Source organism: Suricata suricatta, chromosome 2 (assembly GCF_006229205.1).
Source record: "Suricata suricatta isolate VVHF042 chromosome 2, meerkat_22Aug2017_6uvM2_HiC, whole genome shotgun sequence".
NCBI lineage: Eukaryota > Metazoa > Chordata > Mammalia > Carnivora > Herpestidae > Suricata > Suricata suricatta.
The window spans coordinates 12,250,384-12,267,808 of NC_043701.1; the positions used below are offsets into that span (position 1 = coordinate 12,250,384).

The 17,425-nt window shown below is 39.0% G+C and overlaps 1 protein-coding gene across 3 annotated transcripts; it reads left to right on the plus strand.

Moving 5' to 3' along the window:
- Positions 1-1,439: 1,439 nt before the first annotated feature.
- Positions 1,440-12,772, plus strand: CLEC5A (C-type lectin domain containing 5A). Of its 3 annotated transcripts, none has more exons than XM_029922439.1 (7): positions 1,440-1,626; positions 2,112-2,210; positions 3,023-3,082; positions 4,914-4,973; positions 5,279-5,415; positions 8,807-8,906; positions 10,315-10,397. In XM_029922439.1, the coding sequence occupies exons 2-7, from the start codon at positions 2,132-2,134 to the stop codon at positions 10,347-10,349; spliced, it is 471 nt and encodes a 156-aa protein (XP_029778299.1). In that variant the 5' UTR covers positions 1,440-1,626; positions 2,112-2,131; the 3' UTR covers positions 10,350-10,397. The 3 variants fall into 3 exon arrangements, with proteins under 3 accessions (XP_029778299.1, XP_029778283.1, XP_029778291.1); XM_029922423.1 differs by having other exon boundaries at positions 1,445-1,626; positions 8,807-8,910; positions 10,315-12,772; XM_029922431.1 differs by lacking the exon at positions 3,023-3,082 and having other exon boundaries at positions 1,447-1,626; positions 8,807-8,910; positions 10,315-12,772.
- The last annotated feature ends 4,653 nt before the right edge of the window (positions 12,773-17,425 follow it).

Here is a 17,425-nt window from a genome sequence, read left to right on the forward strand (position 1 = left end):
ATTTCCAGTGATTTTCCCAAAGCAATGGGCTGTGGATTCCAAATGCTGTTGATGCCAACTTTACAAAATAGCTAGAGTACTAAGAAATTATATCAAGGTGACAGGTATCATGCTAATAAAATTGTAAGCATTACCTTGGCTAATTCTCATAACAATCTAATCTGGAATTTACTATAATTACTCCTATTGCTAAATGAAGAATTGAAAGTTTAAGGAAATTAAGGAACTTAGTGAAGGACATCCAGCTAGTAAATGACAGAAGCAGCAACCAAGACTAACTTAAAGTTACCAGTAACCTAGGACTAACTTGAAACTTTTGTTCGTATCCACTACAATTTACCCAAAGGATCACAGATTTCTGTTGTTAAGTAAATCATATATGTTTATAACTAAATACTATGTGTATATTAAATAATACATTACCAGGGTGCCTGGCTGGTTCAGTCGGTGGAGCATGTGACTTGATCTCAGAGTTGTGAGTTCTAGGCCACGTTGGGTGTAGAAATTACTTAAAAATAAATAAGTGAATAAATAAATAAACTTTAAAATAATACACTACAAAAATCCATATTTTAACATGGAAGGATATCTATATAGTGCTGCTTAACCTATAGGGTATAGATTACAAAACAACATATACAATATGATCTCATTTTTCCAAATGAACCAGTATCTACCTAACATCTATTATCTAACTATCCATATAATCTATCATCTATCTTTTTACTATCTACTCATATAGAAAGAATATATGCCCAGAGATGTTAACAGCGACTATAGCTGAATGTGTGAATTTATATGGACATTTTTGTTTTTTCATTTTTCCCTGTGAATATTTTCTAACTATTTTTTAAATAAGCACAGGTAGCTTTTATATTAGGGAAATATGATAGAAGGAAAACTTCAAATTTAATATGCAGTAAAAATTCCCTGATAATAAGATGTTAGTACTGTTCACCCTCACGTCACTTCCTGTATCTAGCAGAGTGCCATGCTCAAGAAATACTGAATGGTCCCCATCTTGGGGTGGAATCTGGTCTGGAATCAGAGAGAAGTCCACTGTCTTACTGTGCAGAGCTGTAACACTGAATGGAGCAGATGGGGCACAAGAGGACCTGCTCACTAACATCAGTGACTTCAGATGGATTTCTTTTGCTTAAAATTTTTATTTTGACATAATTTCAGCTGTGCAGAAATGTTTCAAGGGAAGGACAAATAATTTCCAGATACCTTTTAACCAGATTCCCTATATGTTAACCATTTACCACCTTTTCTTCCTACTTTATTTCAAGTAGATTCAGACACACAGAAAGATTTGAGTCTGAGTCAAGGTGGTTTTCCAAATCCTCCTAACTGTGTTCCCCTTTACTAGATCCCCTGGCAGGAAGCTTCCTCTTACAGAGGCTAAAATTTCCCTTCCCCTCTTTGCCCCACCCACTCCCCTTGCCATGAAGACTTAACAGGAAGAAGTGTTTGCTTGGGGATGCTGCCAAGATAGAAACACTGTGAAGAAGGAAGAACAGTGCTTGAACAAGAGGAGCAGATTCTCTGAAGGTGCCTCTGCCCACCACACCAAGCATAAGACCCCTACCTGAAAACTAGGCCAGCCTTCCCAAGAGAGAGCAGGTGAGTCTGTTTGTCTGTCCTCTCTGCACAGATTGTTGGCCCTTCCCCAATGCCAGACCTTCAGGGACACCTATTCTGTCTGTCAGAGTTCTGGCATAGTCTTTTAGAGATTGGGTCTTCTGACAGCTGAAGTCTGTATGGACAAGACCACAGAGAAGGTCCCAGAGATCGGGGTAATTTCAAAGCTAAAGATTCTCAAGGAGTCCAGGAGAGGATTTATTTCATTAGACCAAGTTTAGGAGGCCACAGGCAGACAGGGACAAGTCTAGAGCTAAGGTGTGGGTAAACGAGAGGGAGCATTCCATCAGCACAAGATCCTATGTGTCTTCTGGGCATGGGTCAAATCTCATTCTTGTAGCTAGCTGTCAGTGGCATGCCTACCTTCCAAGGCCCCCATGGGTGCTCTCGAAAAGAGGTATATGTCCTCCTGGAAAGAAGTCTTGTTCCCAGATTCTGAATGTGGTGCTGTGTTCTAATCCCCACAGGCCTTCTCCTCTCCTTCATCATGAATTGGCATATGATAATCTCTTGGCTTATCATAGTGGTGCTTAAAATGGTTGGAATGATCTTTTTCCTGCTTTATTGTGAGTATTTGAGCAACCTCTTATCCTAAACCCATACCGTCTTGTTCTTTGATTTTTCTCTCAGACAGCATAGTTGAATATAAAGGCAACGTGCCTAAGTCTTTCCACCTGGGGGCAGAGACCCAGTGTAGGGGCAACTGACAAAACTCTTCTCACTCCCCAGCACACACAATGGGCCAAGTCCCTTGGTCTGCCTTGGAGGTGTAGAACTAACCAGTGTCTGTGGTCAGAACACCACACAAAGCTTTTGCCACTACAGTGTTAATTGGGTAATCTGAGGTAAAATACTTGTCAGTGTTTATTATTGCTGCTCAAACTTGAAAATCAGTGTCAATTCAACTCAATGACAAGGCTGAGGTAAGGGCTGCATAATAAGTTAATGGGATTTTACTGGGGGAGAGATTTCCCTCTGTGTCCATAGACACTTCCATCCAGATGCTTAGGAGAAGAGGCCCCAAAGCAAGAATCTTCTCCAGCCTCAGAAACTGGTAGGCAACACGAATGAGGAAGGAAATGTGAGTGAAAGAAGCAGTTGGGTAAAAGGTATCTTCCCTCTGACTCAAACTGAAGGTGCAGTTCCTTTCAAAGAAGAGAGCAGGAAGAACATACAAATATGAATAAGTAAACACATTTACAAAAAACAAAAAACAAAAATCACCTAATCATCTTCATTGACCTGAGTCAGAGAGCTCCTGATCACACAGTAACAATGTGTAACATGGCACCCCAGCAGCCCCCGCAGTGATGTGGGTTTGTGATATTCATCCTGCAGCCACCTTTGGGACTGAGCCAACAACTGATTTTCTTTGTAGTCCCACAGATTTTTGGCGGAAGTAATGTCAGCTTCCTTCCCACAGAGGGCTATGGAACAGGTAATGTGCACGACAATTATCTCCACTGCACCTCCAGGTTCTTGTGTGCTTCTTACCGACCTTTCTCCAGCCCTTCTTTCCCAAGAAATTAATTTGCAGGAAGGGTCCATAAAGATACTCGAACTGCTGTAAGGGGAGTATATTCCGGGGATCTAATGTATAGTGTGATGACTATAGTTTATAAGAATGTATTACACACTACTTGAAAGCTGCTAAGAGAGTAGATCTTAAATATTCTCACCACCAAAAAAAGGGGGGTAGGAGAATTATGTGAAATGATGGGGTGTTAACTAGCCTTACTCTGTAATTAATAATTTTGTAACATGTACATGGATCAAATCATCACCTTGTACACCTAAATTAAACTTACACAATGCTTCTATCTCAATTAAGGGGGGGGGAGTACAGCACACCCAGAAAATAAAGAAAAGATCTTCTAATTAATTTCCTTGCTTTTATCAATGGGAAACCTAGAGTAAGCTGATTGAAATTTCTGATCCTCAGTTTTCCTCCTGGGTATGAGGATGATTTGTATATAATTACTATCATGTGATAAGAAAGTACTTTACAAACTCTGACATGTTGTACACCTAAAGGAATTGCTATAAAAAAAAAACCACAAAAAAACTCAAAGATTGTAATCAGGACTTATTTGTGTGCCGATCACTGCTAGACCAGCAGAAGAATGAAAACAGGAGGACCAGTCAACTGTCCGCTCTGGAAAGCACAAAGCCCCATCCCAGAAGCTAAGGGGCAAACAAGAAATTAGTCTCTTCCTATCAAACCTCCTCCTTGTAAAGCTTTTCCAAGGCCCTCCCTCTCACTTCCTCTTAAAACATTTACCATACTAAAAACATCTTTAGGAGAAAGATAATTTCTTGTTCATCTTTGTATCAACTGCGGCTCCCAGAACAGTGAGCTATATATATGGAGGAAATATTCATGAAATGCTGAGAAAGTTTCTCATGAAAAACAGGTTATTTTATATTACAAAGAGCCTTTGAGCTGGGGAGTGAAATAAAAAATTAGTGCTCACTTGTATGTTTCAGTAATATAATTTAAGTTGCTGATTTGGTGTCTGGTCTGGGTAAACTAAGTTGGTCTTCAACCACATGGGACAAATAACTGGGCAGCTGAACAGAGGTTTTGACTAGTATCTGAAGCCACTGCAGTATCTGCTTGGCCAACCAGGAAAAATGAGTCTTCTTAGAGGCATATCAATTCCCCTATTTATATTTAAAGAAATAAATGGACTACTCATGGGAAATCTCTGGAATGTTTACTTACCTCTGTGTCTGCCAATATCCCCAGTCCTGAACCTACTTCCAGTTAGCCTCAATTCTTAAAATTGGCAGGGGCCAATAAGAAGGGAGCCAAGGGCAGGGGTGGTTGGGGCATCAGACGTGGGGTCAATGGCACCTACTCTGTGGAGCCCTGAGGGGAAGTGCTCCAAACAGCATCTGGGAGGTGCTGGAAGGTGACACTGCCAAAAGTGTATGTGGAAAGGAGTGAGAAATTTCCCTCCTGGTACTAAATTCACCCATTCCTCTTTCTTTCTTCTGTTCTTTTTCTCGATATTTCACAACTACTGCCACACACACACACACACACACACACACACACACACACTGGGGGTATAGGGCACGACAAAAAATAGTAGTAGTTAGATGGAAGCTTCAAAGAAAGACACTGAAAACTTCTTGCAGAGGGTGGCCAAGAGTGTCTTGCCGTTGCCACTGTCCAGAGATAGGTCATTGCAAGGACTGAAGAGCTGCTTTGTTTTGTGTTGTGTTCATGACGCAGTTACCTTCAGGCTTTCTTTTTGTTTCAGTCCCACAGACTTTGGGGAGCAGTAATGTCACCCTACTTCCCACAGAGAGCTATGGAACAGGTAAAGTGCATGACAATTAGCTCCCCTCGACGTAAGGTTCTTATGTGCTGAATTCTTAGACACTTCTCTCATTGCCTCCTTACTTGTGGAACTTTTTTGCTCAAAAGAGCCATAAAGACCTTCCAATTCATCCCCGTCACGTTGTCTACAGGGAAACTAAGACTAGACTGCTTGGGATTTCTTCCTGGATTGAGGATGATTTCTATAGATATCACTGCTATAAAGAAATTCATGCCCCACTATGTTATGACTCCATTCCAGGGTTCTTGCTCCAAACCAATCCTCTGTTTCTTGCATGTCTTTAGTCTGCCCCAACAGGTGGTATTTTCATCAAGGAAAATGCTTTTGGCTGTCCCCTTTTGAAATGTCTTGGAACAAAAGCAGGGACTTTTGCAAAAGAGAAGGATCCACTTTGGCCATAGTCAACACACTAGAGAAGCTGGTGAGTGCACTGGGAAAACCCCACTACAGTGGCCTCAGCAGGTGGAGATGGTGGGGTGATTTGATTGGTGGAGGAGGGGCAGGGTGGAGGTGAGAAATGGAGAGAGGGCTGGCTGAGAGCCCAACTCCTTGCTCTGAATCGGAAGGTGGGAGACTCTTCACAGTAGCAGTGAGGTATATTCCTCAGGTCACTTGAGCTAGGGAAATCCATACTGTGTCCTCTCTCCCATGAAGGGTAGCAGTGCACTATGTCCTCGGGATGGGTGAGGACTTTTGAAGTGCAGCAAATGACCAAATAAGCTGATGTGTATAAAGGTTGTTTAAAAACTACAGAATACTGCATATATGTGATCTATTAATGTAGCATCCTCATAAATAAATAAGGTGCAAATTAACAAAATTAGCCATATGAAAAATAAAGAATCAAGTCATAGAACTGGGAGAGTAGTATATAGTTATGAGAGTAAAATTTTATCCTCATAAAGATTCTGAGAGGGTATCATTATCCATATCTTTTGTATGAGGAAGCTAAGGTACAGAAAAATAATTTGACCCAGGTTGTACACACACTAAATGACAGGGCAGGATTGAATTGATATCTCTCTAACTCTAAAAACCTATGCTCTAATCAATTTTAGGTCATAAGTTAGCCTAGTTTTTCATTCCCTCTCCTTCAAATCCCAAGCATCTTCTGAGTGCTAAGCATATGCTATATACCCCATGTACCTTTCACCTCTCCTCTATAAAGTCCTCCTGTGGTTGAGGAGAATTCGTTAAGAGGGCCCCCTCTGAATCTTGGTGACAGGTGTCCAACAAAGAGCAGGGGTCACGATGCTACAGATCTTCTGAGGTTAAGTACACAGATGAAAAGGGGAAATGCCTTAGAGTAGAAAACCAGGAGTAAACTGTGGGGGAGAAAGGAGAAATGAAGAGAAGAGGGGAAAGGGGGGTTGAGAGAGGAAGTTGACAGTCTCTTCCTCTACTCAACCCTGAAGTTCTGGTATATTTCAAGTGTCATCCTTGGCATCCTCCTGAAAAAGCTCATCATGCCCACAACTTGCTAGTGATCTCAAGTGTGTATTCCCAGCTAGTCTTCTCTAGACAAGACTGTATATCAAAATCTACTTTGATCTTTCAAAAGCACCACAAACTCATCATGTTCAAAACTGAGCTAAATTATATTTTACTTAAAATATTCCTCCTTTTGTGTTCCAAATACTAGTGAGTGGTGATTCCACCCAAGATTGAATGCTGATGGTTTTCTGAGACTTTACCTCTTCTCTTCTCCCCTAAATTTGTTGCTAACCAATTCTTTTCCTCTCTATCTCCACAGAAAATTAGTCATTTCTTACCTGGATTTCTTCAGAATTCTTCTAACTCCTTTTCTTGCCCCTGATTTTCCCCTTCTTACCTACAGAACCCACACAAAACATCTCTAAGACTCTAAACTGTCTGTGCCATTTTCCAAATTAAAGTGGGTTTAAATCCAGTTTTCCTAGCATGACCTATAACGCCTTGTATAGCACCTGCCTTCTTGCCAGTCTTGTCTCTCCACCAACCTCCCTTCTCCCTCTACACGACCACACGTTCTCCGCAGTCCACCTGTGGTCCTAGGCTCCCTCTTCCAGGAAGTCCCACCCCCTCCCCTAGTGATTTCCTGACAACACAGCTATTTTTCAGAATTCATCTCCGGTATCACTACGTCTTTCTAGAAGACCCCAAATCTATGTAGAATTGATCACTTCCTCCTTTCTGTCTGTTTTATGTCTAGTACATATTCCCTAACTCTGTACCTGGGAGACCTCATTATGCTGATTACCTCATCTATCTTCTCTTATTAAACCTGTGGATCTTCAACACGTTAGGATCACTGACATTTTAACAATGGTGATGAAAGCTATACAGCTCTTCCCAGAAACACTGCATAAGCATAATATTTTGAGTAAAGTTCCAATGGCTTCATAAATCCCCTTTGTAACCATCCATGGCTCCATGCAAGAGAGTTAAGGGTTAAGAACCCTTATTTTTAAACCATTTGTCAGCAATTTTTTCTTAAATGTTAAGATAGTAAATATTTTATGTTTTTCAGGTCACATGGTCTCTATCTGCTTAATGCTGCCATTGTAACTCAAAAGCAGCCATAGATTATATGTAAAAAAAAAAAATGGGCCTAGATGTGTTCCACTGAAACCTTATTTACAAAACAGGCTAAAGTCTGGATTTTGCCCTCTGGCTCTTTTTTTATTTAAATGCATTTTTTTTATTTAAAACTTTCTGATGTTTATTCATTTTTGAGAGAGAGAAAGAGACAGAGCACAAGCAGGGGAGGGGCAGAGAGAGAGGGAGACACAGAATCCAAGCAGGCTCCAGGCCTGCTCTGAACTGTCAGCACAGAGCCCAATGCAGGGCTCAAACCCACAAACTGTGAGATCATGACCTGAGCCAAAGTCAGACACTCAACTGACTGAGCCATTCAGGCAGACCCGGATTATAATTTTTTTTAAGGCGAAACCAATTTGTTTCCATATTCCTGGCCTCATACAATGGCTCACTGGATACTCAAGAAATCTTTGTTAAATGAGTAAATACAGTAATTTATTTTAAAGAATAATGAAATGAGATATTTCAGGGAAGGAGAATATTGGAAAAAGGGGAATAAAATTAATAGCCCTGGGATGCAGAAATACCCATGTGAACTTGGATACCCATTCACTGGTTACAGGAGGTTTATAAAGAGTACAGAAAAGAATCCACAAACTCATAGACTTCTGTCTAGTGTGATTTGTGATTCATTAGTTTAATAAAGAAACTAAGATATCATAAATTGGTGTCAATTTAGCAAATACTCAAAATTCACTGATTATTTCTCAGCATACTTTTAAATCTCCCCAGCTATATTGCCTAAGAACTCAAGAAATGCACTTGATCCAACCTCATTTGGAATGTAAAATTTCTGACAGTAAAAGAGAGAGTCATGCCAAATAAAAAAAGAATTATTTGAAATTTCCTTTTTCTTAGATCATGTATACCCTTCCTCTTCATTTTCATAGTGTGGCCCCTAGAGAGCAGCATCAGCACCACCTAGGACTTTGGTAGGAATGTAAATTCATGGTCTGCTAAACTTGACCTCCCAGGAATCAGAAGCCCATCAAACTGTGTTTTAATATGACTTCTAGGTGATCATGATGCTCTGTGTATACTGAAAACTCCTCTAGGATTTAGGGTGATGCCAGCTACAACCAGCCCCAGAATCCCTTACTAGCCTTCCAGTTCCCAAAATCAGATATAATCAGGGTGTTTTGGCACAAGGGAGACAGCAGCAAAAGAACAAAAACAAAAACCAAAAAAAAACCCTCCTTTTTGTTGAGCTGTTTATCTTTTTTAACTTCTAGAAATTTTTACAGAACATAATTGGTGCTGAGAAATATTTTATTGGCTTACACCAGGATACAGAGAAAAGATGGCGTTGGATCGACAACTCCCCATTCAATGGCAAGTATGTGAATATCTCACATTTTTCTGTGGATCCTGGTTTGCCTAAAGAGACCAGACCTGAGATTCAGTGGGTTTATCCTGGAATAGCATAAAAGCTGAGACTTGGCTTTTTGTTTTATTCCTCTCCTTTCTTCCAATGCATCTATTCCCAGAAACACATTTTTGGTAAACTTTTACTAAGGAAAATGTCAAACATTTCTTTTTTTTTTATGTTTTATTTATTTTTGATACAGAGAGAGACAGAGCATGAGAGGGGGAGGGGCAGAGAGAGAGAGGGAGACACAGAATCTGAAGCAGGCTCCAGGCTCTGAGCTAGCTGTCTGCACAGAGCCTGACGCAGGGCTCGAACCCACAAACGCAAGATCATGACCTGAGCTGAAGCCGGCCGCTCAACCGACTGAGCCACCCAGGTGCCCCTGTCAAACATTTCTAAGTAGAGAGAAGAGTATTCATACAATGAGTTCTTCCATTCAAATCAAGATGCCAACAAATCCACAAATATACCATTTGTTTGCAATATCTCAAAGTCTCTTTTAACTCATAGACTATATTTTATTACTAAGTTTTTACAAGTTCCCTACATGGGGCTTCCTTATGTAAAGGAAGTTTATTATTAGCAACTGTCTATGCCTTAAAGCTATGAAATTCCATTCCCAAGAGCGATCTCCTATCAATCATTCCATGGACATAAGTGTTGGTGGAGAATGTGACATTCCTGGTATACATAAGAAAGTGTGGAGTCAGATAGAAAACAAGTCAGTTCCCCAGCCTATAACTGGGCTTCTTACAGAAGGAAGGAAACTAAGAGTCATTCAATGTCTACTAAATGTCAGACACTTGCTAAGCACTTACTCATGTCATTTCTTGGAGTATTCACAATGATGCTGTAGAAAAAGCTTTTATTAATCCTCATTTAACAGACAGGTGTACTGAGGATGGGAGGCTTAAAAATGTATTGAATATCACCACATTGGGTAGATTAAATTGTGGCTCTGCCCTCATCCACTTGACTCCAAAACTCATGACGTTTCCATGAAACCAGACTCTTTCCAGTCAGATTGAAAGGGACTGAAAGGCAGAAAAAGAGGTGGGGGGAAGGCCAAAAGAGTTTCTCCTAAAGTCAGCTGGTGCCTAGGAAAGGAAGAACAACCTCTCTGTCCTTCTGCTGTGAACAAAGCACATACAGTACTAAAACATTATTTCTAGGAGAAAAAGAAGATGAGATGTTTCTAACCAAGCACAAGAGTGAGTTAAGCACAAGATGGACGGTGAGTCCACCTCACAGGAGAGCTCATAGAGAAGGGCCAGTGTAGAGCTAGATTTGGGGACAGAAGAAGGCAGATTGGAATCGGCAAAAGGCAGGACTGAAACAATGGGCCTTAACCACACTTCCTTTCCCATTTAGCATTACCAATCAGCATCAGAACTTCAACTGTGTAACCATAGGCCTAACAAATACATTCGATGCTGCATCATGTGACATCAACTTGCGTTGGATCTGTGAGAAGCTGGCCAAATGATTGGAGTTCTCTATGGCCTCTGACAAGAATAACAAACACACTTGTGGAGAAAGAAAAAGAATATATTTGGGATTGGTACAGGAAATACAGAACATCAAATTACTGTGTCCATATTCCACAGGTTACTGGCAGAGCTCTTTAATAATTCCTTGGGGCTAGTGCTCCAGCCCCTCCACAAATATACTTGCACACATACAACAGAGACAAACTTCCCATTCTGAGCCAGCAGTTTTCCCCAACACTCCACTTCTTGTGAGTGTCAAAGTGGTAACTCTTTTTAGATCTCTACCAGACATCTAGTCAATGATCCCTTTCTCCATCTCTCTACCAGGAGAGGCCTTTGCCTGTGTTGGAAGTGATCTTCTGCTTTGGAGGACTGGATGTCAGTCACCTCCAGGAAACAGGGTCATTTTTAGGTAGAGAACTCAGTTGATATAATGATGAGGTCTGTTTGTATAGAACTGAGCATTTCTGACTGATCAACCTGGCTTATTGCCAGGTCTGTTTTATCCTCAGAGCACACATGCCTAGTACCAGAGAGAAAGTACAGACTGAGCATGTGAAAACATTATTTAGAGAGTAACAGGGATAGAATAAAGATAAACTCAGATTTTTGACATCACCTCTGTTCCCAAGAGACCTGTGTTCACATGCATCCCACCCATACCCAAGGTAGGATAGCAGAGGCCCTTCTCAGTCCAAATTGAGGTCAGGCCTGGAGATGGGCTCCTGGAGCCAAGCTTGGCTTGTTCATGGAAGTGGATAAGGATCTCGCCTGAGCAGGAATCTTCCAAGAAATCCCTTTGAAAATAATCAGACAGCTAACATGACCAACCAAACTGATCAATGTTTTTCAATAAAGTACTGAAGACATACTCAAGCTTAAATTTTCCTGGTCTTGAGCTGAATCTCCATTTCCATAGATTTTTATTACCTGACCATGTTTTCTTAGTATATTTTAAGAATTTATAGTAGTCTCTTGAACCCCAGTGTTCAGAAGATATTCCTGCCTGCAGTTTAGAGAGACTCTATAATCAGGTACAGCTTAGTGACCCAAAGATGTCACAGCCTTATCCATGTTGGCATCACACCAACTCAGAGCTGGTCCAGTTGACCAAAGGGTAAAAACAAAGAGGACTGCTCCATGAAGCATAGAGAGCAGGCAAAAAGTAAGCATATAGTAGTAAGGGAACACCAGAGACAAATGGAAATCATATCCAGGAGGAAACAGTTCATTTGGCCATACTGGAAGAAGGGCAAGAAAAAGGTAGAAAAGCCTTGAGGCATCCTGGCTATTCTTTGCACTTTCAACAAAATCAACTACATACCTTTCCCAGTAAGTAGAAAAGAGAAACAAGATGCCTGTGTGTTCTGAGTAACGAGAATTAAGCCACAATGGAAATTACAGTCACCTAAGTGACCTGCTCACCAATATATGTCTAATAACAACATACCACAATGACTATGAATATCATCAGATGCATGTTAAAGAAAATTGTTGTTTTATTTTTTATTACAACACCAAGATCTATTTCTATATTCTTAGGACTCATATTTTTGTACAGTTTGCATGGCCACCTATTGTTTTAAAAAATGAGATAATACTTTAAGTGTTAGAACTTGTCTGAAGAAAGTTACCAGCAATAATTTGTGTTGGGATGGAGGGGTGTTAGAATTATATCAGTATTCTGTAAAGATATGAGTTTTTTGTGGTGTTATCAAAGAATAAATACTGTAATTGAGAAGAGGGAAAAGCTGAGTCTATGGTAGATAAAGAAATAAACAGAACTTCTACACCAAAAGTAATCCCTAGGATCCAAACAATAGAAAGGATACTGTAGCCTTTCTGTTTTTAAAAGGGAAAGTTGTGGTTGCCACACTTCCTGCTATATGACAGAACAAATTTCAGATTTCTATCGTCAGGAAATGTAGACATCTAGTAATTTCCCTAGGCGACAGCCCAAATTTCCCCCAAGATGAGGACATACTTCTGTGAACGTTCTAAAAGAGGCCCAGTGGGTCAAGGTGGGGCTGGGAGTAGGGAGCACATAGAGAATATGAATACTTTGGTTTAAATTCATTACTGGAGGGTGCAGGGGCTGTTGGATCTTTAAATCATGAGAGACTCTTGAATACTGAAAACAAACTGAGGGCTGATGGGGGAAGGGAAAGGGGAAGGGAGGTGATGGTCCTGGAGGAGGGCACTTGTGGGGAAGAGCACTGGATGTTATATGGAAACCAACTTAACAATAAACTGTATGAAAAAAGGGGGGTAGACAAATGTGACCTAATTGGGCAGCAGTGTATGGTTTTTTTAAGCAATAGAAATTTAGTAAACCACTGGATTGGAGTTTTTTACTTTGTTTCCAATATGCAATGTGAATTTATACAGGTTGCTTATTCTTTCTGTCCCTTAATTTCTTTACCTATAAAATGAGGCAATAATACCCCCCCCCACAAAATTCTTGTGCATATTAAACAAAACTTCCACTATGTCCTTAGTGGCCATAAACAATAGGGGAAGCACTCTGTGGAAGATTTGAAGTTGAGATCTTTATCAGAAAAGCAGCTCTTCAATTTGCTAAAAGCTGAACATAGAAAAGCCACTTAATTTCTCAGAATTTCTTCTGTTCATTCATTTATAATATGGGAATAAAAATATGCCTGATTCAGGTGCTTCAAAAATTCTGGAATTGTCAGAAACATACTTTCCATGACTCTGACTTACATTCAAATCACCCATCCTAACTGTGTGAACTACTGATCTGATGACCAAAGTCATTGAACCCTGTCCTTGGATATTGACAGATCAGTACTGGTTCATGACTGAAAACATCAGGTATGGGAAACCTTTGCCTATTTTCTCTGCTGTTGCCAAACCCCATCTTCTGATCTGTAGTCAGATGCATTATCCAGGGTGCCACTGGCCCTGTTTCAAACCCCATCTTCAGAAGCCATATCCTTCGGTGACTTTTATCTTCTGAATAGTCCTGCTTCACTTCCTGGGTTTCCCTCAGCACAGGCTGAGTATTAATACACTGAAAGTCTTAGCCTCCACTTTTACCATATTTTCATATAGAAACTATAACTCCTGCAGGGACCCTCATGATTCCCTCATTGTTTGAGGTAGCAGAGGTATGTGCAGACTTATGGCTCTCAAGCCACAATCTTGCTCAACCTCAGGTACAAAGACTGAATCAAAATCCTTTATTCATAAGATACTCCCATGGATATATATATTTTATAGCTAGATATTATGTATCACCCATATATAATATATAATAACAGTTATATATAATATATACCATACATATTATATATATGTAAGAATGCCCATGAAACTACCCAACATGAAAACTAGAATCTTTGTAATAGTTTATATCTACCTCTGTGGTATTCTATTCCATCCTCCTATGTCCTCACAACACAGGCAACTATCATTCTGATTCCTGTGTTCATCATTCAAATTTTTAAATATTCATCTTTATCTTATTTTTAGGTACTATTTTTAGCTCTACAAAAAGGTATTATGAGGGCGCCTGGAGGGCTCAGTTAGCTGAGCATCCAACTTCGGCTCAGGCAATGATCTCATGGTTCATGGATTCCAGTGCTGACTGGACAGGCTCTGTGCTGACAGCTCAAGCCTGGAGCTTGCTTTGGCTTATGTGTCTCCCACTCTCTCTGTCTCTCTCCTGCTAGTGTTCTGTCTCTCAAAAATAAATGTTAAAAATTTTTGAAAAAAAGGTATTAGGATGTAAGGAATCATTTAGAACTTTTTTTTCATTTCATGGTAAATGATTCATTCATATTGTTGAGGTTTATTAATTTTGACTACTATATAATATTCCATTGTATGCCTATACAAAGCACAACTATTCCAGTTGGTATGCAGTTGGATTGCTGACAGGTTTTTGCTAATGTCAACAGCGCTACCATGAACTTTCTTCTGGTGTACATATACAAGAGTTTCTCTTGAGTATATTCTGAAGAGAGATATATTGGGTTATAGGATGTGAAAATTTTGAATTTTTTAAGATAATGCAGAATAATTTCCAAAGAGATTATATCAATTTTTGTTGGTCTTCATCTGTTTTCCCTAATTATTAATATATTATTTAGAGTAGTGCTAGATGCTATAGCAAACTACAATGTTCAGTGGCTGATCACAATAAAAGCTTATTTCTCATTAATGTGTAGTCATGTATTATGACTACTGAAGGCAGAGACTCTGCTCCACAGGATCATCTAGGGACCTGTGTTGGTGGAATGTTTTCTGTCTTCAACATATGGCCTCAAGAATGTATGTGAAAGAGAGACAGAAGAATATGCATGAAGAAATCTTTGGGACTAGATGTGGAAATTGTGTATGTCACTTCTACTCACATATCATTGGCCAGAACTCACTCACATGGCCACTCTTATCTGCAGAGAAGAGTGGAAATATAAAAAGAAGAAGAAATGTTTGATGATCACTTGGCAGTCTCTGCCGCAACTAATGTGGTTGAATATTTATAGGTTTATTGAAGAGAGATATAGATATGGGTATAGATAGATACAGATATAACTTCCTTTTCTATAAGATGTATATTTGTAATATTTGCCTATTTTTGTACTGAGTTGTTTGTACTTTTGAAAATGATTTTTGGGAGTCCTTTATATAATACTTTATTTGTTATGTTAATTAACAATTTCTTCTCCCAGTTTTTAACTTGCCATTTCACTTCTGCTAAGGTATCTTCTGATGAGTACGAGTTCCTAGTTTAATAAAGTCAAGTATATCTATCTTTTCTTTTAAATCATCTCTTTCTCTATGCCAAAATCTGAAAGATATTCACCAAAATTTTCTTCAAAGTGCTTAAAGTTTAAGTGTTGACATTTGAATTTGATCCATCCTGAATTGATTTCAGTATATAGGTGGGTATAGGATTCAATTTTACTTTGTGTCATATAGATACCTTTATTCCAGCTCCATGTATGGTTCTTCCTTTCTTCATTTTTGTCATATCATACCAATGATTCATATGAGTCTCTCCTGGGATGCTATCTCATTACAGTGATTGATTTGTCTATTCTTTGTATTCATACTGTCTTAATTACTACTGCTTCAGAGTAAATTTTGATATCTGTCAGGGTAAATCTCAACCCCTGCTTGTTTATTTTTAGAAAATACTGAAAATTCTGAATATCCTTGGCCATTTACACTCTCCAGTAATATTCAGAATTGGTTTACCAATTTCCATAAAAATCTTTACCAACTTCCATGAAAACAATCTTGATTGTTATAGTATTAAATCTATACATAAATTTTGGGATAATTTACATACGATGTTAAATCTTTTTATCCTTGAACTAGACATGCATCTTAATATATTTAGATTTTATTTAATGTCTATTACAAAGTTCATTTGATTTCTTTTTTTCCTTTTACAAAAAAGTTCTCCTAAAATCTTTATTTTGAAAAATGATTTTATTTATTTTATTTTGATTAAATCCAAGTTAGTTAATATATAGTGTAATAATGGTTTCAAGAGTAGAATTTAGTGATTCATCACACATATAACACCCAGTGCTCATCCCAACAAATGCCTTTCTTAATGCCCATCACCCATTTAGCCCATTCTCCCCACCCAACACCCCTCCAGCAACCCTCAGTTTGTTCTCTGTATTTAAGAGTCTCTTATGGTTTGCCTCCCTTCTGTTTTTGTAGTTGTTGTTGTAGTTGTGGTCGTGTTTTGGTACAAAAAGATGATTTCATTAAAGTACAAGGACATCTGTTTTGTTTTTTAAATTCCACATATGAGTGACATTATATTTATTTTTCTCTGGCTGACTTATTTCGCTTAGCATAATACATTCTAGTTCTATCCATGTTGTAGCAAAAGGCAAGATTTCATTCTTTTGATTGCAGAGTAATATTCCATTCAATATATATATTCTTTTTTATCCATTCATCAGTCAATGGACATCATTTGGTCTCTTTCCATAATTTGGCTATTGATAGCACTGCTATAAACATTGGGGTGCATGTGCCCCCCTTCAAATCAGCATTTTTGTGTTCTTTGGATAAATACCTAGTAGTGCAATTGCTGACTGATAGGGTAGTTCCATTTTTTTATTTTTTTGTGGAACCTCCATACTGTTTTCTAGAGTGTCTATACCATTTTGCATTCCCACCAACAGTGCAAGAGGGTTCCCCTTTCTCTGTATCCTCTCCAACATCTGTTGTTGCCTGAGTTGTTAATTTTAGCCATTCTGATAGAAGTGGTGGTAGCTCACTGTGGTTTTGATTTGTTTTTTTCTGATGATGAGTGATGTTGAACATCTTTTCATGTGTCTGTTAGCCAGCTGGATGTCTTCTTTGGAAAAGTATCTATTCAAGTCTTCCGCCCATTTCTTCACTGGATTATTTGGTTTTTTGGGTGTTGATATGTTCTTTATATATTTTTGGATACTAACCCTTTATCTGATATGTCATTTGCAAATAATCTTCTCCCATTATTTCAGTTGGCTTTTAGTTTTGCTGATTATTTCCTTCACTGTGTGGAAGATTTTTACCTTAATGAGATCCCAATAATTCATTTTTGCTTTTGTTTCCCTTGCCTCTGGAGACATGTCAAGTAAGAAGTTGCTGTGGCCTGAGTTTAAGAGGTTGTCTGTTTTCTCCTCTAGGATTTTGATGTTTTCCTGTTTCACATTGAGGTCTTGCATTCATTTTGAGTTTATTTTTGTGTATAGTGTAAGAAAGTGGTCCAGGTTCATTCTTTCCCATGCCGCTGTCCAGTTTCCCCAGCAACATTTGCTAAAGAGACTGTCTTTTTTTCCATTGGATAGTTTTTAATGATTTCCCAAAGATTCGTTAGCCATACAGTTGTGGGTTCAGTTCTGGGTTCTATATTCCGTTTTATTGATTTATTTGTATGTCCTTGTGCCAACACCATACTTTTTTGGTGGTTACAGATTTGTAATACAGCTTTAAGTCTGGAATTGTGATGCTTC